This window comes from Dermacentor silvarum, chromosome 6, assembly GCF_013339745.2.
Source record: "Dermacentor silvarum isolate Dsil-2018 chromosome 6, BIME_Dsil_1.4, whole genome shotgun sequence".
Lineage (NCBI taxonomy): Eukaryota > Metazoa > Arthropoda > Arachnida > Ixodida > Ixodidae > Dermacentor > Dermacentor silvarum.
This window is the reverse complement of record NC_051159.1, coordinates 3,376,953-3,404,727: the sequence shown is the minus strand read 5'-3', so window position 1 is coordinate 3,404,727 and position 27,775 is coordinate 3,376,953. Positions and strand designations below refer to the sequence as shown.

Genomic DNA, 27,775 nt, shown 5'->3' with positions numbered 1-27,775 from the left:
GAGCTGATCGGTTCCTATAGCTGGTCCTGGTTATACGAAGTGATGCTAAGTTATACGAAGTAATGCCGGCGGTTTGTTCGTGTGCTGTTTGTTACCTTTTCCATATAGTAGTTTTGAATTTCAGTAGTTCCCTTCAGCACTTCTAGCTTCGTCTTAAGCTCTATCTTATCCGAACCCAATGCCATGCGTAAGCAAGACAATGCCTATTTGACCGGATACCCTCAGTTTTAGCAACAACTGTATGTTTATGAATTGTAAATTAGAATATTAGGTGCTACGTCGACATTAACCTGCACCTACAGGGCTAGCACGTCGTTTTCTGTAATTTGGGGCAGCTCGCTGCGCATCAAATAATCCGCTAAAAAAATACGGGGATGAACGAGACAACTAGCAATGTATACTTCCACTTTGTTATAAAAGTCTTCCGTTCTATCTATTCTACTCATACAACCGATCCGTCCTACCTTGTGGAACCGTCAAACCTGTGTAAGAAATGCCAACTGGCCGCACAGTTTTCCTGAAAGGACTCTCGTGAAGAGACCGAGGCGGAAGCGGCTGAGCAAGCAACGTTCAGCGCAGACTTTCTTCTTACCGCTCACTGACTGTTTTCTCACTCTCGGCGTGTCTGCACGTCAGTGAGGGCACCAGTGCCACCGCGTGGCCATCTTTTGTTGAGCGCGCTGTTATAGTACCTTTGTTTTTTTTTCGCGCTGTTTGTACGGCTGCTCTTATTACGGCAACGTAGTCGCTGACGGCGTAGCCCACAGAAGATCGCCATACACGAGCGCCGTCCCACCTGGTCGGGCCTCCTCCCCCCCCTTCAGCTCCTGGTCTGACGAAACATCCTCAAGCATTCCTTCGCCAGCCGTGTCCTGTCGGCGTGCATCGTCAAGGCCGCGCGTCTTCCTCGTGCGACTAGTGTACGGCTTAGGGAAAGGCCGCTGCGTTCTGGCTTTATTTTATTTCGATGCACGATCTCTAGCACACGTTGGCATCTGTAAGTGGCTCTGGATGCTCCTTTTCGCTTAAAAGGAAATGTAATAACTCTAATATACTAATACTAATTATGCTACTACTAATATTGATATATAATAATGCGAGATGATGCCTGAAAAAAAATGTTACCCATGAGGTGGTACCCATGACACAATAAGGGCCACAAAATACATATGTCGTCTGGTCACAGATAGGCGTAGAAAGTCGGGATGGAAAACGTAGAAGCACATATACAGACAAATACACGCATAAATTGAAGCTACAACGAATCATGTACACTTTTATTCCTTTGCGAGTTATCAGAATTCAGCGCAATTTCATTATTTGTAGAGGTGGCGGCTGTGCTGCTCTTGGGCCGCGTCAGAGAAAGATTTTCAATATGTTCGACGTAGTGAAGTGCAGAATGTTACACTACCCACAGACGAAAGGTCATGCGTAAAAGTGAACCATGATTCTGATTGTGATGGACAACGGCTAATACGTAATTATGGTTGCCTACGGTGCCTCTAGTGAATGACACTAATTCGACCGCCGATTCGTCTTGCAGTGGGCAGAAAATTGGCAGAAATATACAAGAGTATACGCCTCGGGAGAGTGTGTACACAAATAAGCAATTACAGGAGGATAAATATACCATTATAATTACATTGTTAATTACGAATAAGTTTTAATTCTGATTCCGAAAAAAAACGCTTACTTCTGAGAGATCTGTTTTCGGACCTTTGTTCCTACTCGTTGGCTACTCTCCATACATGTACAAGCCTTTTATTCCTACGGGCTTTAAGGAACAGAGTTTTCTTCGTAGCCTACTCAAGGCATCTCTCCTTTCATTCTGTCAGATAAATATTAATTGTCGTATTTTGAAAAAATGAGAGACTGAGAAATTCTGAAGTGTGAAAGACAGATTATGTAAACACAAAGCAGCAATCAATCGCAAAGAACGTATTTTATTTCCTTCATACAGCGTGTTACGCAATGGACTTATGAGCAGGTGGGATAATGTGTCTGCGCAGGCCTTGACCTCGGCATGCACGAGTCAAAAGAAAGCTGCCTTTCCGTCCAAGGCCGAACCTAGTGCATAAGGAGAGCGAGAATTCCTCCGGGATACACAACGGCCGCGCGTCCACAAGGGAGCGTGTTGTTGTGAAGGCTTGACAAATGCGCAGACATTTACGCCGTTATGGAATCGTGTATGCATTGCTTAACAGTTTCCTGCGCTACTTTATCTCGCTGCAACATCAATGTTAATGTAACTTGTGTGAATTGACGCTCAAAATACGTCAGCACGTAAAGAAAATTTTTGTGGTTCACAAGTAGCTCCTCAGAAGACAGACGAGTGGAGCCTTAACGCAGCCCGAGCTTAAACTCCGAACTCTCGTTATACATATACTGAAGTAAATGCTTTAACCTCTTCCACACATACGTCTCTTCCATTCGCATAGTGAACCTATATACTCACCACGTTACACTTATTCGCACTGTCATGGTGCTCTCTCCCCTTTTCTTGTCTTCTTTTTTGTGTGTGTATTGAACTGTTTATAAAAACGCTAGAAACTAAAGGTTAGCCATATTACCACTGATATTCCGTCGTACTTTCCAACACTACATTTTACACTATAAATGCGATGCAAATAACTTTATGGTAACGCTATTCAAGCAACTGCCATGCATATATATATATATATATATATATATATATATATATATATATATATGAACGCTCAAGGAAACTGCCAGCGCCTTTGGGTATCGCTCGACGACTGGTACAAGAGCGGACGTTCGCCAGCTTACTTCGGAACTATCATTAACAGCTAGGGGCGTCGTGAAATAGCTCATCGAAAATTTAGGGCGGTTTTGAAGAGGAACGCACGTTTCTGGTTTCATGTGTTCTTGTCAGGGACAAAGAGAAAGACACGAATTCACGCCGCACTGCAGTCTTATAGGAAGCAACGATCGATGCTTGCGATATGTCACTTCGTCTCTCGGCATGACGAAAGATGGTGCCGTCGCGCACTGCTGCTGCAGACAGCGAACGGGAAGCGAACGTTAGCTGTTCGAGGTAAAGGCGGCCTCCGTCTAGCCGTTTTTCTAAGAATGCGTTGCGTGAGTCACTTTGCTTCGGAAGCCGCGTACCTAAGCTTGTCTGGCGTTGTCCAATATAAAAGAAAAATCGGGACTCAAGAAAAAAATTATAAAGACAGAAGGAGTTCCTTGCAGCTTATTCACGCAGCCTGAAATTGACTACTGCACTCCAAACTTTGCCACACGAATACTCGCCAATTTTCACCTGTGCGTCTAAATAACGAAGAACCTACTAGCACCTACTACTGCTGCTACTACTACTACTACTACTACGACTTCTACTACTACTACTACTACTACTACTACTACTACTACTACTACTACTACTGCTACTATGACTATTATGATTATTATTAATAATAATTATCGTTCTTGTTGTTGTCGTCGTCGTTGTTGTTGTTGTCAAAAGCAGTGGTCCGTACACTTTCGTTCACGGTTGAACATTCCGCACAATGCTGGCAAGGTGGCGCTAATAACGCAAGAGCTCCCATTCAAATCTCCTTACAAACCATCTTATGCACTTCGTCAATGGCTAGTATTTCTATTTTAATTTAATTTAATTTAATTTTTTTTTTCAGACCGGCGCGGGTTGTAAGAAGGGGACGGTTGTACGGAGACAACTGTTTCGCTATATTCAGGTGTTCCCCCACGATACAGAGACAGCTGGTGGGAGACGTGTGCAGCAGAGGTTCGCTGGTTTAAACATAGGTGTGACACGACCGTCCGCCTCCGCACTTTCTTCGCGGTTGCTCAATTTGCGCGGCAGATTCTACACTCATTAGGAAGAGAAGGGGACACGCGGCGTCGATTGAAGGAGGTGGTGCACATCCGCGCAGCTCCCCGCAAACGGACGCTGGCGCAGAGCCAGATCTGTGACCGAGACTCGGCGGCGGCAGCAGCCTTGCGCGAGTCCACGGCCACGGTCCCTCATTTTCGGTCTCTGAAACGGCGCCGAAGGATGCGACTTTGATGCCATCTAGCTTCGGCGTCTCGGAAGATGGTGAATTCGACTTATTGTCGCCATCTTTTCGGCTCTGATTGGTCCAGAGGGCTCCTACGGCCTCTGTGATTGGCTCAAAATGCCGCCATTACAGAATTTGACAATATGGAGCAATTTGGCAACGTACAGAATAGCACCCCGGGGTTGCATGATCAAAGACTGCAGTGACGTCCTCTGAACGCGTGAGGGTATTCAGTTCGACTTAATGCCGCACGACGACCCCGTCTTCTTTTGCTTGCAATCTCCGCCTGTTCGGGCACGTACACTCGCGCTCCACGTGTCGTTTCGGGGTATTAACGCCCACTTCTACCGTATACCACCTTCACTCGCATACTCAAGTTTCCATGGTCGTTTGTGTTACGTATTGGATCCACTCGTGGTTGAATAGCAGAGAAGGCGAATGTGGCGACATATGAGCACTCAAATGCAAATGTAAACTATGGGTGCTTGCGTAATAGGAAAGCGTGCAACAAGAAATTGGGGCAATAACAGCTGAGTATTGAACATGCCACCGTCACGACTTTCGCATACTTTCACGTGACCTCTCAATGCGTACACGTAGCGCTGTGCATATTGAGAAATGGAGGGAACCTAATATGCCCCGAAAGAGCACTGAAGCATCACAGGTGCCACACTCCATCCGCAACTGGTCGAGCTACTGCGCTTCCCCTACCACAATGCCCGTGCATTTCGGTTTTCTTTCCTTCGTATGCGTTTGAATTCCAACTTTCAGTCAAACCGGAATCAGTACGGCATTACCACTAGCCGGTGTAATACGGTAATCGCGATGAGCCGCAACGTTATCGCGGACCTGTTACTCGGGCAGCCTTCGACTGGAAAGGTGCAGATATCATCGCGTATTTTCATTTTATTATTCGAAAGCGACTCCTTACGAACCAGGATGCGACACTCTCGCTCCGCTCGTATAGCATGCAGTGAAATTGCTATGCGAGTCGCATATAAGCCTGGGCGCGCAGATAGCCATCGTCTGTGCAGCGCACATCCGCGCGAAGGCCGCGAGCGGAGCAACCTAGAACCGGTAGCAGCCGGACTTCCAACATCGCGACCGTCCCCCTCGCCCCCGCGGGATGTGAGCGGCGCTAACGACGCCACAAGTGCCTCTCTGCCGCCAGGCGTGACCTTTGCAGCGCAGAGGGCACCGTCGCCTCCGCCGACGTCAAAAGTCACCTTCCGACTACAATGGTACCAAGGAAGTAGAGCAGCCCGAAATGACACCCAGGTCGTAAATAAGGCCTTCGGCAGCGTGCCTAAACTACCTCAATTAGATTTCCATAAGATGTGAAGATATCTTTATCGAATATAGCAAATGCTTTCAGTGACAGATATCTGAGGCCACGTGTAATGCTGGCAGCAAGAAGAGTCCTTCATATCAGTTGTTTATATTATTATTATTATTATTATTATTATTATTATTATTATTATTATTATTATTATTATTATTATTATTATTATTATTATTATTATTATTATTATTATTGAATGAGCGTTATTTATTGGCAAATATGCACGAATAGAATACGCTTGAAACAAGGTGCCACTGGACGGTAAAGGCCACAAGAATACCTATCTAGTCAAAAGTTCGCCGAAAGTTTGTCTGGTCAGGTAACATAATAAAGAAGTTGTGGTCACTGACAAAGTCATAGAAAAAAAAAGCAGATACGTTTCGGAATCCGTATGGGTTCTTTGATCGCCCTAAAGCAGGCAAGAGCCGTGTGTCGTTCACGCTTCAAACGACGGACGAGAGTATCAACAGAGCTGATGGAAATCTGCCTGCTACCTACGTCAGTTCATTACGTCGCAAATTGGGTTGACAAATGACACACGGTTCTTGCTCGGTTTAGTGTGATCAAGGAACCCGTACGGGTTCCGAAACGTCTCTTCGTGCTTTTTCATCTTGACTCGGCCAGCGACTGTAACTTATTCTTCATGAATATCTACAATAACGAAGAAAAAGAAAAGTTGAAGATACCAAACATTAGGCTCAACTGAAAGTTTCTGATAGATAAGGCGTGCATGTCGATCAGGGAAAAGATGTATGCACTGTTGTCGACTGTTTTAATACTGAGTGAGATAGACTGTAGGAATGTAGCAAAAAAGACACCAAAGAAAGGGTAAAAACAGGAGCGCTGTGTCCGTCCCCATTTGTATGTGTGTTGCACGCGCTGTCTATCATTCAGTATACCAGCCGTAGCGTAAACTGTCACCTTTTTGTCTGTGAATGTAAACTGCTCCAAACAACGATGACGTTTTTTAGAGTGAAATCAGCACAAATGTCTAATCGATCAGAATTGTATCTGTGTCATAAATGTCATATGTCATAAATGTCGAGCTAATTAAGGAGCGAATTTGTTTCGACAAGCCGTGGTTAAGTCGCCTGCAGCATGTTTTCAAAAGCCGAAAGGCACGGTCAATGCACTTGCGATTCAGTACGCAGAATCATGCGTGCGTTACAGAATGAACAAGTGCTGAAAACGCATGTCAACACTTTCTCCCTGTTCATATAGGCGCACAACGTCGCATTGGCGAGCGCCTGCAGCCGCATCCGTCGCAAAGTTTTACGCAGTCGATCTACCGTGTGCGCTAAATGAAGATGCTTTACGGTCTCTGTGTCAAAATGACTCCACAGCGAGGCTGGTTAACCTGAAGATAGGTTAACCCTTGTCACGTTCGGAACTTTTTGCTGCGGATTCATTTAATCGGTCCTATCGCATAATTTTTAACACTGAGATCACACGAATGCTGTAGTCAACATGCAGCTTAAAGAGGACTCAGGTACAATCACGGAAGGAAGAGTCAGGCTGGAGGACGGATCGGATGAACGTAACATGCGAAGTAACCGCACGAAAGGCGACAGAATGGGCACCACTTGAGTGAACACAAGAGTAACCGTTCCTCGACTGTGACACCCCCTAGCGCGTGCGGCGGTGAGCGTTTAAACAAAGCCAACCTGGACGCACATTTGTTCGGAGGCGAGGGTTTTGACAGCGCTGCGCCGAAGACAAAAACGGTCCCAATGAAATCGCCGGCCGCCGTAGAAGGGGAAAGGAGCGTCTCTACAATGCGACCGTCGCGCCCACGCCTTTGTAGTAACTTGCACAAAGGCGAGTCGAGCACGAACAATGGAGCCTAACGGAACGGCCGCCAAGTCAACGCACTGGCGCGGAAGTGAGAAGGCGGATGGTCAGTCCTGATGTGTATGGAGGGCCGTGCGTACTCACCATCGCGCAGGTTCGCGGAGATGTGTGCTGCAGACACCTGCGTATCACGCTGCATCCGACATGTCCTTTTGCCCTTTCTTGGCTTCTCGGAGGAGCTCTGAGCTCCATTAAGGTTGCTCCGCTGGCTGAAGACAGCTTATCAACAGCTAGCTAAATATAACGAAAGTTCTACTCCTGCTTTCTAATCCTGAACTACGGACACCATTGGCTATCACCGCGAAGAAAAAAGGTGCGTTGTTCGGCAGGAGAGACGGTCTCGCAAATTGTTTTCACTTGGGCCCGAAGGAATATATGCGGAAAGCGCAATGTTTCGAAAGCTACAAATGGAATCTAAGCACTAAATTCGATTTTTAAAAAGCCTAATTTCTTTCTGTCTCGCTGTTGGTTTTGTTGTTGCTGCTGTTCTTTCGTAATTGGGACAAAATGGGAAACTTGGCTACCTAAGAGTCCCGCTTTCCCCATATCGCTGCTAAAAACAAGCAAACATACAAACAAAAGCACTGCACAAAAGAACAATACAGATATCGAAAATAGAGTACATGTTTTTGCATAGCTAGAGTGTCCGCATAGCTAGAGTATCCGCTGAATATTTCAATTTAACGACCTATGCTTTGGCTACAATGATCGTCTTTGTTTTTATTTTTTTTCCTCAGAACAGCTCGCTTCACTTTCCCAATCATGATGATCCCGCTGAAACTAAAGATTTAAAAGTATATAATTAACTATTGGTAATTAGCGACTAGTTACCACGGATCACCCGTCGTCACGTGATCGCCAACACTGGGGGCATGTCTCAGAAAGAACTGTGCTTGTATTTTAGAACGGCTATCTTTAAATTTTACTTAAAATCTTCCTAGGAAGACCCGGTATATAGAAAAAGTTTGAACATACGAGTATGTATCCTCAGAGTTAGTTCAAAGTAGATATGGCTTGTAACCTCATCGGCTGCAATTCGTAAACTGCAATATGTATATGCCGTAGAGCAATTACTTAAAAGGTTAATGAGTAATATTTAGCTCATTAGTCGAGTTTGCATTTCTGTTTTGCATGCAAGTAATGTAGGCCTCTTTGAGCAATCCAGCTGAAGATTAGAATTGTACTATCTGCCACAGTCAGTTTATTAAAATTCTGTATTATCTAAACAGTCACACACACACACGCACGCAGACACACATGCACACACGCGCGCGCGCGCCTGGTATATGATTTGGAGAGGTTGTCTTCCTACAGTGGCCTGAATTATGATAACGATGATGTTAAAAATCGGATATTCATTGCAATCATAATGAAAAGTTGAGGCAACGATTTGATGTTCTGATGACTATACGTAAGGTGTCACTATCTTCCCTAACCTACTATCGCCATTTGTACTGGCTCATCGTACCTGTTGAGCAGACTTTTCATCAGTGGTGATTTGTTCGCCTTTTAAGCATTTTGCATCCCATTGCCGGCTCATTTACTTATGCCAAGTTCTGATGGCAGATCCAGAGCTGTCCGCAAGCTGTGCCACGTGCGCCGACCTCCCTCAGCGAGCACTTCCTGCAAATCTGCGACAAAAATACCTGGCATACCACACCGCATACGCTTGTCGTCTGCTTTTTGAAACAACAATGATTTCTGATACGCAGCCAACCTAGTTCTCAAATGGTATCTCGCAGCAGTGTCTTGCCACACTTCTGTAACCTGCTAAATATTACCTAAATTCCGTGTTCTGTATAAATAAAAACTCGTATGTGAACTGTGACGATTGTATAGTGTATACCTTGCTCCTGAATGCACTGTTCCAGAGTAAATACAGTGGACTCCGTTTCACGCATAATTTGTCGTAGTCTAAGCACATCCACAGCACATCCAATACAGCACTAAATAAGACGTGCGTACCTCCAGCGCACTGTGCATGCGGCTACTCAAGAAACTAAACTGTTAACATACAAAGCAATCAAACGTATATTCAGTTAATATTAAGCTCCATAGTGTTGAAATGTATCGCAAAGATGATGTTAAGAGGACGGAGTCATACAGAAAGAATCTGTGCATTCTGTCGTAGATACGATTGAGACTCTTCACCATCCTCTATAGCTTTTGAACTGAATCTAATTTCGCCTTCAACTCGTCGCGACATTGCATGCCTAATGATTCTACATGTTCTAATTATTTGGTGACGCTGTACAAGCGTAAATACATGTACAAGTTCGCTAAACCCTCATATACTCGAAGCTCCCACTATTTAAAAATTTTAACGTTCTATTCTCGGATCAGCATGTTAAAGAATTTTTTTTGTCTATAGAGCGTTGTAATTGTCCTCCTGGTAATGTTAATTCATTCTCATTGACCGATTTCTCGTCTGTTATTGATGCGTAATATTTTCCCCACACTTGCAATACTCCCAGCGGGGTTACAATATGTATAAACAATTAATATCATCAACAAATAACTTTTCGCTTACGGAGAAAACAGCTGACACGCAACATAGCTTTATTTAGAGAAAAATGATACATTACAGAATGCCACCTGGTGTCATGAGGCTGGAAGAAGTGAAGTGAAAGTTGGATGAAGTGACGTTCATCGAACTTTCGACGTGCGGCAGCAATTAAGACAAGCGGAGTTGTCACATAGTTGCAGAAAACGAAGGAATGCAGACGACGTCTTGCAGGAGGAGGAGACGCTTCTTCGAACAGCGCACGCCGCCTGTGAAACGACCGAACAATGGTGCGGTGCCCGCTGGGAGGCGCGCGCACTCCAGCTGCGACGCAATGCACGTGCGCCGCGTAGCGACGCGCTCCGGACGCTTCCGCCATGATGGATGCGCGACAAGCTTCGGACGATCGGTCGAAGGCGCAGTCAGGTCTCCAACCTCGGTGCGCAGAAAGAGTGCAGGAAGTCGATAAAAAGAAGAAGAGCAGAGGGGGGCGGGGGACATAAGGCGCCGCATGATCGAGTGGCCGAGGACGACGAACTTGTGGAAGAACCCACACTTTTTCATTAAGCCTAACCCAACCTAGTCGAGACGCCGGTAGGGGGAGTAAGGGGGCGGGAGCAGGAGAGGCGAGAGTTGGTCGGGTTAGCCGGTCATGAACGCCGCCGCAATGCAGCTCCGCCTTGAAGGCGAACGAACCCGAAGCGCGTAAGTTGCCGCCCCGTCTCACCCCTTTCGCTTGCACCGTGGACTGATTAATGAGCTCTGCCGGGGCTGAAGGCAATTTAGTCAAGCCGGCTTAGCGCCGCCGCCGCTTGACACGAGACGGCGCTGCCGTCCATTCTTCCAACTATTGCGTTTGTGCGTGCGCGCGCATAGTGGGAGGGGCTACGCATTCTCTTTCGCAAGTGTGCGCACTTGAGCCTGCAGCTTGCCGTGGGGTCGCAGAACCCTCCAGCTACGGGGCACCAGTTCCTGTTTCCACCTCCTCTCTCCACTATCGTTCTTCGAGCTCGCTTGAGGATGGAAAGGCGCTTCGCACTTGCATAATTGTGGCACTTTCCTGCCAAAAACGGTTTTGTCAGTCCTTTACCGAGAGGGGATAATCCGTGTAATGGCAACAGATAAATACCATTTGGTGGGCTGCAGTACTGATTAGGCAATATTCGGGTCTTGTGTTAATGCGGATGGCCGTGTGCGTGTCGTCTGCGTGACTTAGAATCATATCCATATATCGTTCTTGTCCATATTTCGATATCAATACATCGGACTTGTCCCAACGCCTTTAGTCATGTGCCGTCCTCGTTCCAAACCTTGCCTACCTTTTTTTTATTCTCTTTAGTCTGCGCCGTGCCCCTAAATTAATCGAGTCTGTCGTCGATTGCGATGCTTGCTATAAGGACCGAATCTCTCTCTCCAGTTAAGCCGTATAATAGTATAGACCCGACGGCTGAAAGCTTGTCTCATATTTTGTGTAGTTCAAAGATGGGCATTTTAGCAAATTTACAATACGTTGGACTTCCCGCGGCCGCGATTGTTATGTAAACTCTGCTGCAATATCAGTAACGCCAATCAGTGCTGCTGTGCCACGCGGCCATGCTGATGGTACGACAATTTGGCGGAGTCGTGCTCCCTACGGATTACCAGCGTACGGCGAGAGAATGCAGCCAGATTATGTAGAGACCCGGCGGGAAGGAGCAGAAAATTTACAAGGATGACGGAGGACACAGGACCGATGCTCAATTACAACTTATATTTATGGAAAACCGTAAAAGTTGTAAGTGAGCGCCTGTCCTATGTCCTCCCTCGTCTGTCTCAATATTGTGCTCGTTCCTACCCTGTGAATGTTTACCAAATCGCCCAGATTTGATAAACAGCGAGATTATAGAACACTGAAACTGTGTGTCATAAAACACGAACAGATTTCAGCTTAGTATAAGAATTGGAAGCGAAGGTGACACATAGAATCGCATGTCCGACTCCGCTATCCCGGAGCTTTACGAGATGCTAGCAAAGCTATAAAGTGGTAAAATGAAAGCTAACTACTGAAGCGCAAGCTTGACTAAATATATTTGGTCGAAACAAACAGACGAGTTGAATTACCGACTTTACGAGTGACGTTGGTCTTTGTTCACTTAGGCGGTTGAAGTTTGAAAGGATTTGCGGAAAGAAACGTTACGCAGTAGGCACTAAAGAAATGTCGTTGTTAGAGTTCTGCAAGGGGCTTCCTGGACGCGTGTCCGGCTGTGTTGAAGCGATGGCTATAACCAAAGATTATTTGGTCGTTTTACTGCGCGTGATCGCAGCCGTGTTTAGTGCCGAAAGTAGTGACAAAAATGTGGCATTTAGTAGTGGAATTTGCGGTGGGACAGGATGTGTCCTCCACGGATTCGGCCACGCACGGACCAATCGCTGAAGCTTACATTTCGCTTCTCTCTCCCCTCACTCGCAGATGGCGGCGAGGCGTCGGACGTGAACATCGAATGCAACAGCAACAACATCCAGGTCACCCTGGAGGCCACGCACGACTTCAATGGCATGATCTACCCCAAGGGCCTGTCCAAGAACTCCACCTGCATGGCCGAGTACAGCAACGTGCGCGACAAGATCGTCTATACGCTGCCACTCCGCTCCTGCAACACCATGAGCACCGAAGTGGTACGTGTCTCTCCGCCATCCCCCCCCCCCCCCCTCCCTTTGCTTCGGGCTCTTTCCGTACGTGGAACACAATCGCCCTGGTTTCGGGGACTCTTCGAGCGTCCAATTTTCGATCGATGTGAACAGTTATGTTGCAGAAGCACTCGGTATGTATCGCGTTCCTGCGCAGAAGCAACGTACGGAAATTTCTCAGGATAGTCTTTTATCCACTGCGTGTTAGTTGCATACATGCTGGTTGGACTGAACCAGGCCACGAAAAGTAAGTAAATAATCGCCCTGTGCGCTTTGCAGAGTATTACTAATTTCGACCATTTTCTTTAAGTACACTATCACCTTTGATGGGAAGTTCGACCTGCCGCGTTCCGTGAGCAATTATAAAGGAATACTTCTTTTCTTCCTCATAATGTCTGCAGCCAATAATTAACTAGTGCACGAGCTTCTTACTGCCGATTAAATTGTTTTTATAAATAAAGCGCGACATGACTAACTGTAGATTAAATCGAGCTTTGGGAGAGAGCCTTGGCCAGCTCCGACCTCTAAGATCAGCAACGGCTGATTGCGAGGGCCCAGGACGCGGCCCGAGCTCAAGGCATTCTGGAATGAGGACGCCTCTCCAAAGCTGCATTTACATATTAAAGATGTTTATTCTCTCTCTCTCTCGACATTTATTTACTCTGTACTCACGAGGACTCACTAGAAAATACGCAAGATGTCATCCTATCACCTTGATTTTTTGTTAGCCTAGTGTGCAGTGCCTTCCGCTAAAATAAGGTAAATTTGGCACATATTATTCGCAGTCCATTATAATTCGTGACTAAAATAAATATACTTGGGTAAATTTTGTCTGCTTGCTCTTTTGGTGCTGTCACTGCACTTATAAGGCATTTCAGGTCGAAAATGGCATGCATCTTGGCGTGCTTGAACACAACCTCGATTTAAGCAAGAAGTCAAACAAGAAGTCAAAGCGCTTGTCCGTGTCCCTCACTTCGTCTTTGTTTGAATCTTGCGCAGTATATTTGTTTTCCTCGAAGTCAAACTAAGAGGTCTGTAATTAACCTCTTGTAATGTGAAAATTTTCTCCTGCGAAGAACATTCAATTGCATTCAAAAATACTTGTATGCGAGGTAAGGACCTCCAAAATTACTCTCACACCATTTGCTACCCCCGGCGAGATATGTAGACTCGTTTAAAGAAAGCTGAAATGGACATCTAGCACAAAACAATGCATTTATATTAGCACGTTTTCGTACTGAACAAACTCAGACTTGGCAGGTGAAGCGTCTCACATCTTATGGTAGTCTGTAAAACAGTCGGTATCGCGGAGACGCTGACTTCCAACTTATGCACCTGAATGGACGCAGCCGCGCGAGTTTCTTGCAGCGTTCACCCTCGTTGGAAACCTAACTAGCAAAGCTGTGTTTTCTGGGTGAGACAGTGACCTGCTGACGCGTTCCTTGTTGGGTGACCACACATGACGTCGAAATCAGGATTTCTCTCACTTAAGCGTCCCGTTTGGTCTGTTATCGCGAAATCGCAACAACAAGCTCGAAGATGTTAGGAGGACTCGACTGCACTTCATGGCAGCAGCCGATCGACTTGCTCACCCTACACGCGGCCTTCACATTCGACGTTATCAGAGTGTAATATACAAGACAGGTTCCTAGTGTTTACACGCGCTTGTCCTTTTATTGTCTGCAGGATGAAGGAGTGGAGTACTTCAACACCGTGGTAGTGCAACCTCACCGAAAGCTGGTGACAAACCAAGGCCGTGGATTCCACATCCGATGTCGGTACCAGACTAAAGAGAAGACCATCACCAATTTCTTCAACGTTAGGTACGCCTTTCGGTTTCACAGCTTCACGCAATTTCGCTACTTTTATTAGACAACCTACGTCTCCTTGCCGAACCATTAATTCCATCAACTAGTTATCATTTACGGAACGATTCATTTTATAGCTATTCTAGCGCCTCTAAATACTATAGCGTACCGCATCGCGAGACACACACCAGATCAGAACACAAACACAGGTGACCGTAACTTACAAAAGTCGTTTTATTTACAGCATCCAGCCCATACCCTCTGCCTAGAGCGTCACAACGTACGCGTAAAAGTACTCGCTCATCGCTTCACTCCAGCCGCGTTGCATTTCTATATCTTCTCGTACGTCACCGGCAAAAATCTGCGTTCTCCGCCGAGCCACTCAGTTGTTGCCTCGCATTCTGACGGCCACGTACGGCGCTGCCGCACTTTGATGCACACTCGTGCCTTCCACAGTGTTGCAATGAAACACTACGACAGATGTTTCGTAGCGAGCTCGGCTAGAACACCCACCTTTTGCTTTCCCGCTGTTGGTAGTCGCGGCCACTCCCACGCCGCGCGTCGCCTGCTTGCACGTCAGTGCTGCTCTCCAAAGAAAGCGCCCTCTGTGGCTTGGAGGGAAGAGGCCGCGGGCGACTGCCGCCGGAACAGGCGCTCAAACACGCCGACGATCGGTTAATCTATCCGGGATGCCCGTCAGCCACGTCAGGTTGGGGTCTCGGCTCAAGGGGACTGCCTGCAGGTGGCGTACGCATGCAACTGGTTCCGCCTTCGCCTTTCGCTCTTCGCAGGCGCACCTACTCCTCACGCTGTCATTATATCGTAAGAAAACAACAATCTGCAACACACGCACCGAAACGAGGGAAAATTTACTGCTCTATACAGCAGACAACGTAGCGCGTAACTGAGCACACGATTTTAATGCACCGTGACGAGCTTACGTGATACGAGGTTGTCTGACAAGTAGACGACCGTCTAAAACGAGGTTCATAATATAGGACACGAGAAATAGTAGGCGACTGTGCATTGTGCCATGCCCTGACATACATCAGCCATGCATGTCAGGACTTTGCGGCGCTTTGTTTCTTGTCATTTAGGCGAAATTCTGGCCGTGTATTTCGTTCGCTTTCGATAAACACAGAAGGCTTTGGTTATAGCGCCTTATGCTCTCAAGATTTCAAATTATTTCTTGACTCGGAGAAGCCTTCTGAGAGCGTTCAAGTCCTCCAAACCCATCTCTTCCAAAGCAGAAACCGACATCCTGCTTTCGTTAAACAAATGGCTCGACGAGAACCTACGAGAAACGGGGTGGAGGGACGGGCTATATTTTTGAATAACGTCTGTATTTGGGCGCGTTAGTATAGACGTGACGTATTTCTTCCTCAAGAGCCAAAAAATGAGGCAAACCATTTCCTTCTACTGACTGAAGCAGGTGCTATCATACGCCTGAAACAAGTGAACGACCCGACACATGGTACGCGTGCAGCAATGAATATGGTCCTGGGGTGGACAGCTTCTGCAAAGGCGCGTCTGCACTAAGCGAGCGGCACTGATCGAGGGTGCTGCAGCGGGAGAGACTGGCACTCCAGTGCACATCGACTCTTGGCTTTCTCTCCTTTCCTTAATACTTTCCTCCCCTTTCCCCTTCGCTCAGTGCAGGGTAGCTAGCCGGGTTAAGTTCTGCTTAACTTCCCTGACTTTCATTTATCTCTCCTCTGCCACAAAAAGGTGAAATTTGCTGCCAGTTCCACCGCTGCCCGCCTTAAGCCCAGCTGGCGATTTCACACACGTTCCAGAAGCTTACGCTGATGCATGATAATTCCCCACATCTGTTACTAGAGGCAAACGCAATGCCAGTGTCTGAGTGTGCCGTATTGAAATTATGATGATGATGATTATCCTCTATTCTGGCACGTACCCACCCAGGGGGACAGGCCATGTATGACGTGAGATATTTCGATGTCTTTGAACGTCGTTCTTCTCGCTTCGTTCATCTTCGTTCTTCATCTTCATCTTCGTTCATCAACGAGGTTCAGTGCATGAAAGAGACGTAATAAAAAAAAACTACTCTTACTTCCTGATATCCCCAACCGAATCCGTAACGCTAGAGATCCTGTTTCCCCCTCCCCCATTCGGCCTAAGTACGTTGAAACAGGCTTTTGTGGCAGGGCAGACCTGCCCAGCCCTGACTAAAGCTCGTTCTTTGCCTATGGTAGCATGCTGGGAACGACGCCGCTGGTGGCCACGGCGCCCATGCCCGGCTGCAGCATGAAGATCTTCGTCGGCGACTCCGAGGAAGAAGTGATCGCGGAGAACGTCAAGATCGGAGACCCACTCACTCTGGTCATCAGCATCGACTACCAGGGCAAGTGCTGCTTTCCATGGAGGATTTCTTTCTTACTTTAAGCAAGAGATACAGTTAGTCCGCTAGCTATGTCACTGGGGCTGATTCGACACAAACGTGTTATCCGCACAATGCCAGACAACTGAAAGCTTTCTTTCTTTCATTTTTTATTACAATGATTTGGTTCTTGACTCGTTGTGCCCATTCATCTCCCGTTTATACCTGGAGTTACTGTATCTGCTACCAAAAGTATACACAATAACTCATGTTAATATGTTGTCCCGAAAGCACTCTCTGTCGGCCGATAGAGAAAGGCTTCAAAGGAGGACCGACGCACAATTTTGTAGAGTCAGCTGAAAAAGGAGAAATCAATGGAAACCAATGGAAGGCGTCATAGCCCTTGACACAAGCACGCCTTTGTCAGTTTCTTAACTCACTGGCCAGTCCAGAAAAAGCCAATTTGCCCCGTATGCACGTATTGGTCACGAATATCGAGGAACCTTATACGCGTGGTGGCGGCTGTGCCTTCGCGAGGCTTCGGCCCGAAGCGACTTTGCAGATGATCGGCCGATCGCGCGGTGACGAAACCGAACTTCGCTCTGGCGCTGTAATTGTGGTGCTTGTAGAGGGGCACCAAGGAGACGATTATGAGGCACGCCGTAGTAGGAATTAATTGTTACTACCCGGGGTTCTTTAACGTGCCCCTAAATCTAAGTGCACGGACGTTCTTGCATTTCATCCCCATCAAATTGCGGCCGCCGCAGCCACTATGGAACCCGCGACCTCGTGCTTAGTGGCGCAACACCATAGCCGCTAAGCCGCCGTGGTCAGTTTTAGCGGAGAAAATGGAGGTCACACCTGCGTATCTGTGTTTATCGTCCATAACGTTACTGTGATGTTAGGGATGTTATGGTGAGTTCACGTACATGGACATCGTCTTGTGATAACTGTTCCTAATGTTGTGAGGTTGAGCCCACGCTTACCTTTGAGTGCAATTGGTTTTTTTTTTTTTTCAGGGGCGCGCAATAATCTAGCGCAGCAATCGATCAATCAATTCTATATTCTGTATTTCACAAACATACAGAGGAGCGGCGAATAGAAGCTGCCTTGACCAGCCCGCTGCCCCCTTTACAAGGGCTCATAGCACCACAGATATAATTATATATTACTTCAAAATAAACAGAAAAAAAAACATGAATATAAACGCGGAATAAAGATCGCATCGTTAAAGTCATCATCATCATCATGAGCCTATATTTATGTCCACGTACTGCAGGACGAAGGCCTCTCCCTGCGATCTCCAATTACCCCTGTCTTGCGCTAGCTGATTTCAATATGTCACAATATGGCAAATATAATCACAATGCACAAATTACCTATACTACTAAATTGTGCTCTCGGGCGTTTGCAACATTCAAGCGCAATGACGCGGCAACCAAGATAAACAAAAGAATATGCATAAAAAGGCAGAGCCGCTAACCAGAGTTAATTATGGTTAGGTATACCCTGCACGGGGAGAAAGGGTAAAGGAACAAAAACAGAGAGATGGGCGCAATGAAACAAAGAAGTATTCTGCAGATCCGTAATGTAATCGACTGTCATATTCACAATTTCTAAAGTGTTCGTTTATATTTCTCTTTTGTGCTTTACCCTCTTGTAACGGTAGCTCAGTTTTTCATTTTATTGCGATAGCAATTATATGGACACTCCAAGCGCATTTTTGCCGTCGCCGTCGCCGTGAGGTTCCGTACAAGGTCCAACGGCGGGAAAATCCTCGCCGCGCGCCGTACGCTGCGTGTGCAAGTGAAAGCGTGCGCGGGTGAGCCGGCAACTGCAGCTTAATCTTGCGCACGCGAGAGAATGCGGCCGGAAGCACACGGTCTTCGTTTGCGCGCGAGGCACGGGGAGGAGGCGACGGAGACGAGAGGGTGGGGTGGGGGGGTGCGTTCTGCTCTTGCGGCTGCTTAAGCTGCCGCGCGGGAGCCTATCTTGAAAGCGATCTGCGATGTGGCCGGAGTGCATTCGCCGAGTGCCGGTAGCGCATGTATGCGCTGTGCTTTCGACGTTTAGTTCGCGTTGAAGCGAGAGCCAGCGCGAAGGTCGATTTGCTCGCGCTTTCTCACTGGCGCCTTTTGACGAGCTTCCGCGGTCATCGAGCGAGATGTGTTCATGTTTACCTGTGCGCGCGTGACACCGTGCTTGTTTATTTAGTTAGTAAGCGAATATTTACAACTTTATATGGCCGATAAAGCTACTATCCTTACTTCGTATAGCTATCTACCAATTTGATATCGCAATCGATGCTTCGCCTTTCGGGCGGAACTGCGAATTGTTTTATTATTATTGAAAGGCAAATAAAGGAAATAGATGACTCACCCTATAATGGTGACGGCTGCTACTTTTCGCATAGCAGAAAAAACAATATATACAAATGTATATGTATTAAGAAAAGGAAAAGAAACAACGCCTTAGGGCCAAAAATCCACAGCACACTCAGTCACTAGGGCGTTCTCATGTTCAGCACGAGGTTGACGGTTCGATTCCCGGACGCGGCAGCTGTTCCGATGGACGCGAAATCCGAACACTCTCTTGTACTGTGCTTTGTGTGCACGTTTAAGAAGCCCAAGTGGTCAAAAATAGTCTTGAATCCTGCTCTACGATCTCTTTCATATCCTCTGTACTGATTTGTAATATTAAAACAAATTCATCAATCAGCCAGTCGATCAATTACTCAATCACTTTTCTGTTTTGTTTGTGTGTTTCATTAGGAGTCAATGCCTTCGAGCAGTGCTTGCTAGAAAACCATGTCACGAGAAGCAGCTGAAATTTCACATTTGCCAAGTCTGTGAAGCGTGCCTACATATTTAGATGTGCGCGGAAGCGATGAAGCCCAGAAGAGCAGCATCTAAATGCAGAGTGAGGTGTAAAGGTGGCTAGGACTAAGTGAAAATCGTTTGTAATGGTAGTGCGACACTTTACAATTAGCGCACGCGAATAGCAGCCCTGCAAAACACACTCAAAACCAACATATGTAACTATAGCGCGACAAGGCGTGAACCATTCCATTGCTTTTTTGCAGAAACCTACGGCATGCGTGTCACGAACTGCCTCGTGCGCGACGGTCTCAACTGGGGGGAGCAGCCGCTGATCAACAACGAAGGGTGAGTCAGCTCTTTCCATATGAGCATTCTCTCAACATGACCTCATTACAAAAATGTGGTTAACGTGTGGCGCGAAATGATTGCCGTGCAATTTTTTTTTTACTCTCTCTGCGACGTTATTGTTATACATCTACATTTACGGCATGAAACGAGTTTAAGCGAAAGCGTCGTGCTCTCTGTAGTGACTCTATTCATATAGAAATGGACGAAGTGCGGCTATCTCCCATTTGTTTGGCTACTTTGAGGCTGCAAGTAAGAAATTCAGAATTTATTGCTCCTTAATTAGTCAGAATGCAGAAAATGGTGTGAAACTGACAACTGGGAAGGTTCTGTTGCATGTGTCACACCCTTGCACCGTCACGCCTTTTGCAGGTGTCCCGTGGACAACGAGATCCTGGGTCCGTTCGAGTACACGATGAACAAGACGCGCGCCTCGGTCACCTTCCAGGCGCACAAGTTCCCGTACACCTCGTCCGTCTACTACCAGTGCAACGTGCGACTGTGCCTCAAGTCTAGCGGTGGCTGCGACGACGTGGTGAGTGACACATGCTGCTGCGCTAAGAGAATCGCACCCTGCCAGACCATTACGCGGTAGACGTGACGTCGCATGGATGGCAGTAAGTTCAGACCGCCTTCACGCTTCGCCCCGCTGTCTCTTTTTAGGTGCGAAGCACCTTAGGCACTCGGGCTGTCGGCGTCTCCTGTCGTAATCGTCGTCTTCCGGCACGCGCCCCGGCACGAGCGCGTGCCCCCGCGTACCGAGCGATCCCGCGTTCGTCGTCGTCTTCCACAGCTGGCTGCGTTGCCGCTCATCATTCCAGCGTAGAATTTCACATCTCTTCTGTCGTCGTAATGGGGACGCTGCGTTTACGGGGTTATGAGCCATTGCTTCAGGAAGTATGAGCCCATTAGCGGTGCATCACTGCATGCTTCGCACCGCCCCAGGTTTCACGTCAGTGGAGCTGCATATCGCTGCATGGGTCATTTGACACTTTCACCGCTCAAACCGAGCCTACGGCTTTACTCGTGCTAACTGTAATAACTAATAAAAACTAAAACAGTAAGAAAGGCTTCCATAATTGCCAAAATTTTGACTGGCTTCCTGTATCACAAATTAGCTCTCTGAAGAGGCACGCCCACGGGCTGCCGAGAAAACCTCCGCAAAAGAAAGAAAACATTACGAAATTCCCATAGAAAGCAGCAGTTAAGCGAATTACTTTGTTTGTCAAGGAAATGAAGATTGAAGTACATACGGCTGCGATAGGTTTGGCGAGGAATCCTTGGGATATTGATAAAGGCAGATTATTGAAACATGGGGGATAGTTAGGTATAGTTATTGCTGAGAGCTAATATAAGTATTTTCTTTTCTCATCAAACCCGAGCACCTTCCGCCATTTTTGACGGGGAAAAAAGGGGGAAAGGAGTTTCTTATTTTCTAATAAATAAGGCATTTAAAAATAAGGACAGTATTGTGAAAGCACTGCTGTAGCATCATTGACGAATGATGGCGCTGCACACGAAGACCGTTAACAATATGAAAACCGTGTGGGGTATAGCCATGCCAAAATATGACAATGTGGGCCAATAGCGGCGAAGAGACTGCGTGCGTGCGTGTGTGCGTGCGTGCGGAACCGGTGGCCCCCAGGCTGGCTAACCTTCTCTTCGCACCGCCAACCTGTCACCACGTCGTTAAACTGCGCGTAATATATAGATCAAGCAAGATGCTAATCCAAACGCTGCGGGCAGTGTTGCCCACTGAAGGGAAATCGCGTCCTTCTCTACCCTTCTCGTTGCCTTCCAGGCTAATGACACGTGTCTCCTCCCCACGCACGCACGCACGTACACGCTTAACCTTGCAGTTTAGCTAATCAGTTTTTACATGGTATGTTGTGAGATCATGGTTGTGAAAATGCGCCTAAGCTGAAGGGACTGCATAGCTCTCACAGGTGGCTTGTCTTGTTTCCGTGTACTGCGAACAATCGGTACATTGAACACCGGCATTCCCTCTCTTCTTTTCTTGTCTCTTTCCTTTACTTGCCCGGGATGTGGCCACTGAGAAATGACTTCTGAGTGCTACAGACTGCATCCTTTTAGCGTTCCAAGCCTCGCACCACCTGCAAGAGGTCGTCTAGAGGGGTGCTACAGCTTTGAATTCAAGGTCGTTCGGATCGTTAAAAACCACACGACGACAACAATAATATGCGAGGGAAAGCCTCGTGCAGCAGCGTCCGTCCCGGGAGAGTACGCCCAGTGATTATGTGCTCGTTTGGAAGGCAGCGCCGAGAACGGGCGAAACTGTCGACAGTCGTTGCACTGCTGCTCGCCGTGCGCAGTGGCACGCAAAATAAAAAGGCTGCACAGTGTACACGTATGTCGGTCTCCGGACTGACACTCCTCCTTTAAAACTCGATCGTTTTGTGCAACAGCTACCAAAATGCGCCCTTTCATTTTAGAGTGTTTGCCTTTCCCGCTCGTCAGAGGCCCTTCTCAGGAAAATGTACTTGAACGTGGTTCTCAGAAACCGCCTAACAGACCGTGTATTGAGGTCAGCGATGAAGGGGAAACCCCTGTCTGCCGTCTTATTGCTTACCGGAGAGCGCAGACGCACTGCAGTTACTCCTGCTCTATATTCACAGCCTGCGGCTTAGGCGTTACTAATTTTGCTGAGATAAGGTTACTGCGAAAGCATTTCTGTGCCTTAGAACCAGTGTTGCCCAGGTATAACATAACACTGTAGTTTTACACATAGTACGAAGAGCGAAACTAAATATCTGATAATTCACCCGGCGCAGGGGGAAATTTTGGACCACAACAACGACTGCCAATATCGAGTCACGTGCTGGCGAAAATGCGCTGAAAGGCCGAGGATCTCGGTTAGCTACTCGTAACAGCAACGAACCTAAATGAAGTGTAATTTAGAAAATGAATCCTGCACAACTGGCCGCACATCACGCATGCACGTTTCATGCTGGCAAAGGTCTCCTCCAAACTCGTGCCATGTTTTAACTACGGAATCGTGGCAGCAATCAAAACTTGCGCAGGAAAGAAACGCATTTGCTAACAAACTTTTGGATATATTTAAAAGTATGAAAGTATAATCATGTAGTTCCAGCTTCTTCAATCATTTCTTTCGAACAGTTCATCTGTAAGGTATACATATATATTATTGGACGATCGCAGTTCTCAAATTTTAGTAACAAAATCTAACGGCAGTGCATATATATAAATGTCCTCAGCAAAGGCCGCTCGCACACGTGGTGGCCTCGCGGTTTGACTGACTGCTTTCAAGGACTTCTTGACGCTACTATTGTTCGCTTGTGTTGAATGCACTTGCGACTAATAATTTATGATCTGATTCTGCAAGGACGCAGTGTACCTGGCATACGCCTTGTTAATGTTCAACAATAGCGCTCATTGTATTCGCAATGTACCATCGTGAGCAAAGGTTTCACCACGGCAGCAGCAACATTATTAATTTGCACTCGTCTCGGCAAAGAGAACCTAGCTCATCTTTCTTTTCCAGCTTCTTTGTCAGCTAACAATAAGAATGGAATAAGAAGAACCAGAGGAAGAACGTATATAGTAGTAGCAGTATCGCAGCATTGACGAAAACAGCAGCGATGGTGATTACATCGTGTGGCGCTTTGTTAATCCAAGCAGCCTCCTCTCCTCAACATCCCCGTCTCACCCGCAACCTCTCTACGCATTACCCTTTCCATATTCCTCCTCTCCATAGTACAACCACCGACCACTGCATCAAAAACTGTTCGACATCAGGAAGCTTCGCTTTAATGTACTTGCGGCAGTAGGAGTTAAAATCGAGGCAACGCGGCACAGTCCAATCGATGACTGCAGCATTAATACCCGTCCGACTGCACAGAGAAACGTTATTTCATAAACGTGTTAAAGCAGTGGAAATGCAAAAAGAGACTTCCCGCTGCCCAAGATGCGCAGTTTCCCAAATTCGCGCGCGCATATTATAGATGGTCGATTAATTTGTTTAATAGATTAACGATTAATCTTTCGTCGGTTTAGCTTATAATCGATTAATCGCTTTCGATGCGGGGTTTTTCGTCGATTGATCGATTAATCGACTTTTTTTTCGGGCGCTTTAAAAAGCCTGAAACCCAGTTACCTACTCACGTAAGTACCTATTTTAACGTTTGAAAGGTGGAACCAGGATAATAAATACAAGCCTATAAACTTTAATAAAGAATAATGTTTAATTTGTTAGAGGTCAAGTATAATTGCCATTAGTGACTAGTGAAGGAATAAGCAATATACAGGGTGTTCATACGGACACGTGTACTTGTTTATCTTTCCCCGGTGATCGCTTTTCATCAGCTAACAAATGTTTAACGTTATCGCTCGGCGCAGGAAGCGCCTGCAGGTATCGGAAGTTTCTCGAACGTTATCGATGCTTCTATCCGTTGTCTATTGTCACCGACGCTTATGTAATCTGATTGTATGAGCGACGCGAATTGTCTAGTACTTTCTGGAAGACACGCGGGCACCAGGGATTACTCTGGAACCTTCGATGACTCCCGTATAAAAGCCGACGGGTTTCGCCGCTGATCAGATTTCGACGATCGCCGACTGCGTTCGCTGCTATCGTTGTGCTTCGAGTGCAACTTGCTTTGTGGGCACAGGTTCGCCCAATAAGAAATCCGTTTCGTTATTCACAGTTTTGCGACTGTTCACCGTCACTACTACGTGACAATATTTAAGTTTTACGGAATTTTTTAAAATCGCCTGTGGCAAGTAGCATAATTCTTATCGTTGAGCTGGGTTATTCGAAGAGGCGGACATTAGTAGCACGAGAAATCGAAAGACATATTCAACCAATTAACAAAAAATTGACTAATGATCTTCTTATTTAATTACTTTACGACACATATTGCAATTTACGAATTGTAGCCAGAATTGTAGTTTGTAAGACGCATCTATTTGAAATGAATTTCCAGGATGACACCCCTTTCGAGATATTATTTCTCAAAGTGTGAGACGAAATACATGGGCGTTCCAGTTACTTTTGTGCTGCAATGCATTTTGGTAAAAAAGTAAATGGAACAACAGTGCATTTTTACGGCGAGTATGATGACGCATATCTCCAAACTAGTGTCATTCTGGAAATTCATTCCAAGTGGATGTGCCTGACAAGCTCACAGGCTACAATTCGTAAATTGTTATATGTGTCGTAAAGTAATTAACTAAGAAGTTAATTAGTGATTTTTTGTTAATTAGTTGAATATGTGTTTTGATTTCTTATGTTAATGTCCGCCTCATCGAATAACCCAGCTCCTTGATAAGAATTATGCTACCTGCCACAGGCGATTTCTAAAGGTTCCGTAAAACTTAAAAATGAGCACCTTGTATGTAAAAAATGACACTTACTGAGGGGGGTGGGCATGTAGGAAGGAGAAATTAGAATAGAGCATCGCAGCACGACTGACATCAAGAAGTAACGGCGCAACACGTGATCGCCACATCAGAGCGCGCGGTATTTTTAGTGCTGCCGGGTGCAGGGCTGCAGCGCAGCTGGACGGGTGCGCACCGATTTGAAACTACTGCGAACCAAACATTATTGGCCAATACGTTGTCTCTCACGGTCACGTGCTGACCCTATACTGCGAGGTAAAAAGCGAAGGGAATGGCTTTACGGTGAGTTCGCTTGCCAAGACTTGCTGCCTCACGTAATTCTCTCTCCTATTATAGTTTATTTGTTCCTGCACGGGGGCGGCCTCTCGACAGTCGCCCTCGACAGTCGCCCTCGGTCTTCGCAGCCGCGCTGTCGTTGCTCGTACTCCGCATTCTATAGTACGATTTCAAAATTTTCACGCCACTTTAGTCACTGTCTGATTAAATTAAACCGATTAAATTAAAGGTAGACATCGATGACGATTAATCGTTTTGCGGCGTACTTTTAGTCGATTGATCGATTAATCGTTCATCGATATTACCATCTCTAGCACATATTGGAAAATTCTTCTACTTCAGTGCTAAATATTGCGATATTGTCCGAGAAAAAAATGTATATGTGTCTGTAACGACGACTTTTTATTTGAGTTGAGACCCGTTGTTACAACCAGGTGAAAAGTTGAATCGTTCAGCTTAATGCGGCCGCACATGATTTCAAATGGACAACGTTTTCCGCGGGTTCTATTCGCCGTGGCCATGCACCGTATCCCCACACCCGACTCGACGTCCGGCCATTTCTCGTCCCGCGCGGCTCATGCGAGCGTGTCGCTTTTGCGCAGCCTCCCGACTGCAGTGATGTGCGCCACAGTGTTCGTCGCCGCCGTGACGTCGAGGCCAAGGGAGACCTGACCGCCCTGGAGAAGTCCGAGCAGGATGTGCGCGACCTGAGCATTGAGGTCTTCTCGGGACTGTACGTCAACGAAGTCACCGACGCCGAGGACCCAGAAGGTGAGCGTGGCCGGCGTGACAACGACCCGTTTGTCCCCCGTCCGGTGCTTGCATTTTCGACTAAGCAGTGCAGACCATACTGTGCACAGTGAATCCCGATACAGGAAGCTTGAGCAGACACTAGAGATAAACGTGAAATTGCTGTTTACACTGTTCCACTGTTTGTTCAAAACCCAATTTTCGCGAATTTCACGGTAGTAGGAATTCACGGTAGTAGGGAAAATGAATGTCAAAGTCCCATTTATGGAATTTCGTGCCGAAACACCTGCGCCGGAACATCAATGTGACGTCACAAATTTCAAAATATTTTATTTCATATTTGGGTCCCTGTGGCTCGCTAAAGGTCATTGAGACTTTCTGCGTTCAATCTTTGTGTTATTTAGAATAGAATGTAGCCCATCTTTAACATAAGAATATTAACTAGGCCCAAGCGGATAGCCTTCAAAATCCATGATGTCACGGGGTGTGCGAACTTTAATGTGGCATCGCCAACCGTGTTTCATTTTACTGCGATAGCAATTATATGCCCACTGCAGACGCACTTTCGTCGTCGTCGTCACCGCGATGGCTGTGTATGACGCGGCTAAGTGCGGCCGCGCCAGCCCCACCTTGAAAGCGATCTGCGATTAGTACATAGTCTAGGTGAGCCGAGGGCTTATAATTTCGTGTGCGATGTGTTCTCGGCGCTTAGTTCGCGTTGAAGCGAGAGCCAGCACGAAGGTCAAATTGCTGGCTTCTGCTGGCGCTCTTCCTCACGCCAGCGTGTTGACAGCGATTGCGCGCGCTCATCGAGTGAGGTTTGTTTCTGTTTGCCTGTGCGCGCATGACAACATGCTTGTTAATTTAGTAAGTGAATGCCTACAACCTTATGCGGCCGATAAATCTACTGTCCTTACTTCGTATAGCTGTCTACTAATTTGCCATAGGAATCGATGCTTCGCCTTTTAGGCGAAACTGCGACTTCTTTATTTACTGATCTATCTATTTATTTTGAATACTGCTGCTCTCAGTTGACAGCATATCAGATGAGCGTACAATAATTTTGAAAAAAAGGAAAAAAATATATCGGTGTGTAAATATACATCAAATCAAGTCGAATTAACTAAAACGCAAGAAAGAAGAAGAAAACGCCAGAAGTTTGTTAATGAACAAATGGATCTCTCAACTAGCAAACATTGGTTACACAATTGAAGAAAGCGCATCTGTTATGCGCATCCACCTTGGCACTAAACATTTGTACTCACGGGAGACAGTATTTTCATGCGGTAAGGAACAATTCAAGTCCACATTGAACAAATCACAAAAAACAAAACAAAAAGAGAACGAGAAAGAAATTAAAAAAAGAAAAGTTCACGAAAGAGTAATGAAGATAACGACAACATCGGTACACTACGAAGGCCACAAAGAAGTGCACTACGAAGGGATGCACTGATTCAGTTCAGCAATGACCGCTAACTGAACAAGGTACTGTTCGTTCACAACACACAAATTACACACTAAAAAAACAAAAAAACACGAGACATTTAAACGATAAGAAAAATCGAGAGCAAAAAATTGTTGAGAAAAATCGAGAGAAAAATTGTATGTAATCTTAATAGCAGTGCCACAGGAACGCTACAAATGATGATTCAGT

At 46.4% G+C, this 27,775-nt stretch overlaps 1 protein-coding gene across 1 annotated transcript in view; it reads left to right on the top strand.

The window, feature by feature from the left end:
- Nucleotides 1–27,775, top strand: part of LOC119455260 (cuticlin-1) — a 104,253-nt gene that overhangs the window by 69,814 nt on the left and 6,664 nt on the right. Inside the window, exons 4-9 of the mRNA XM_037716661.2 lie at nt 12,186–12,391; nt 14,090–14,226; nt 16,428–16,576; nt 19,635–19,716; nt 20,089–20,251; nt 25,974–26,142. Coding sequence (XP_037572589.1) covers nt 12,186–12,391; nt 14,090–14,226; nt 16,428–16,576; nt 19,635–19,716; nt 20,089–20,251; nt 25,974–26,142 — 906 coding nt within the window. The remainder of the gene's footprint in view (nt 1–12,185; nt 12,392–14,089; nt 14,227–16,427; nt 16,577–19,634; nt 19,717–20,088; nt 20,252–25,973; nt 26,143–27,775) is intronic.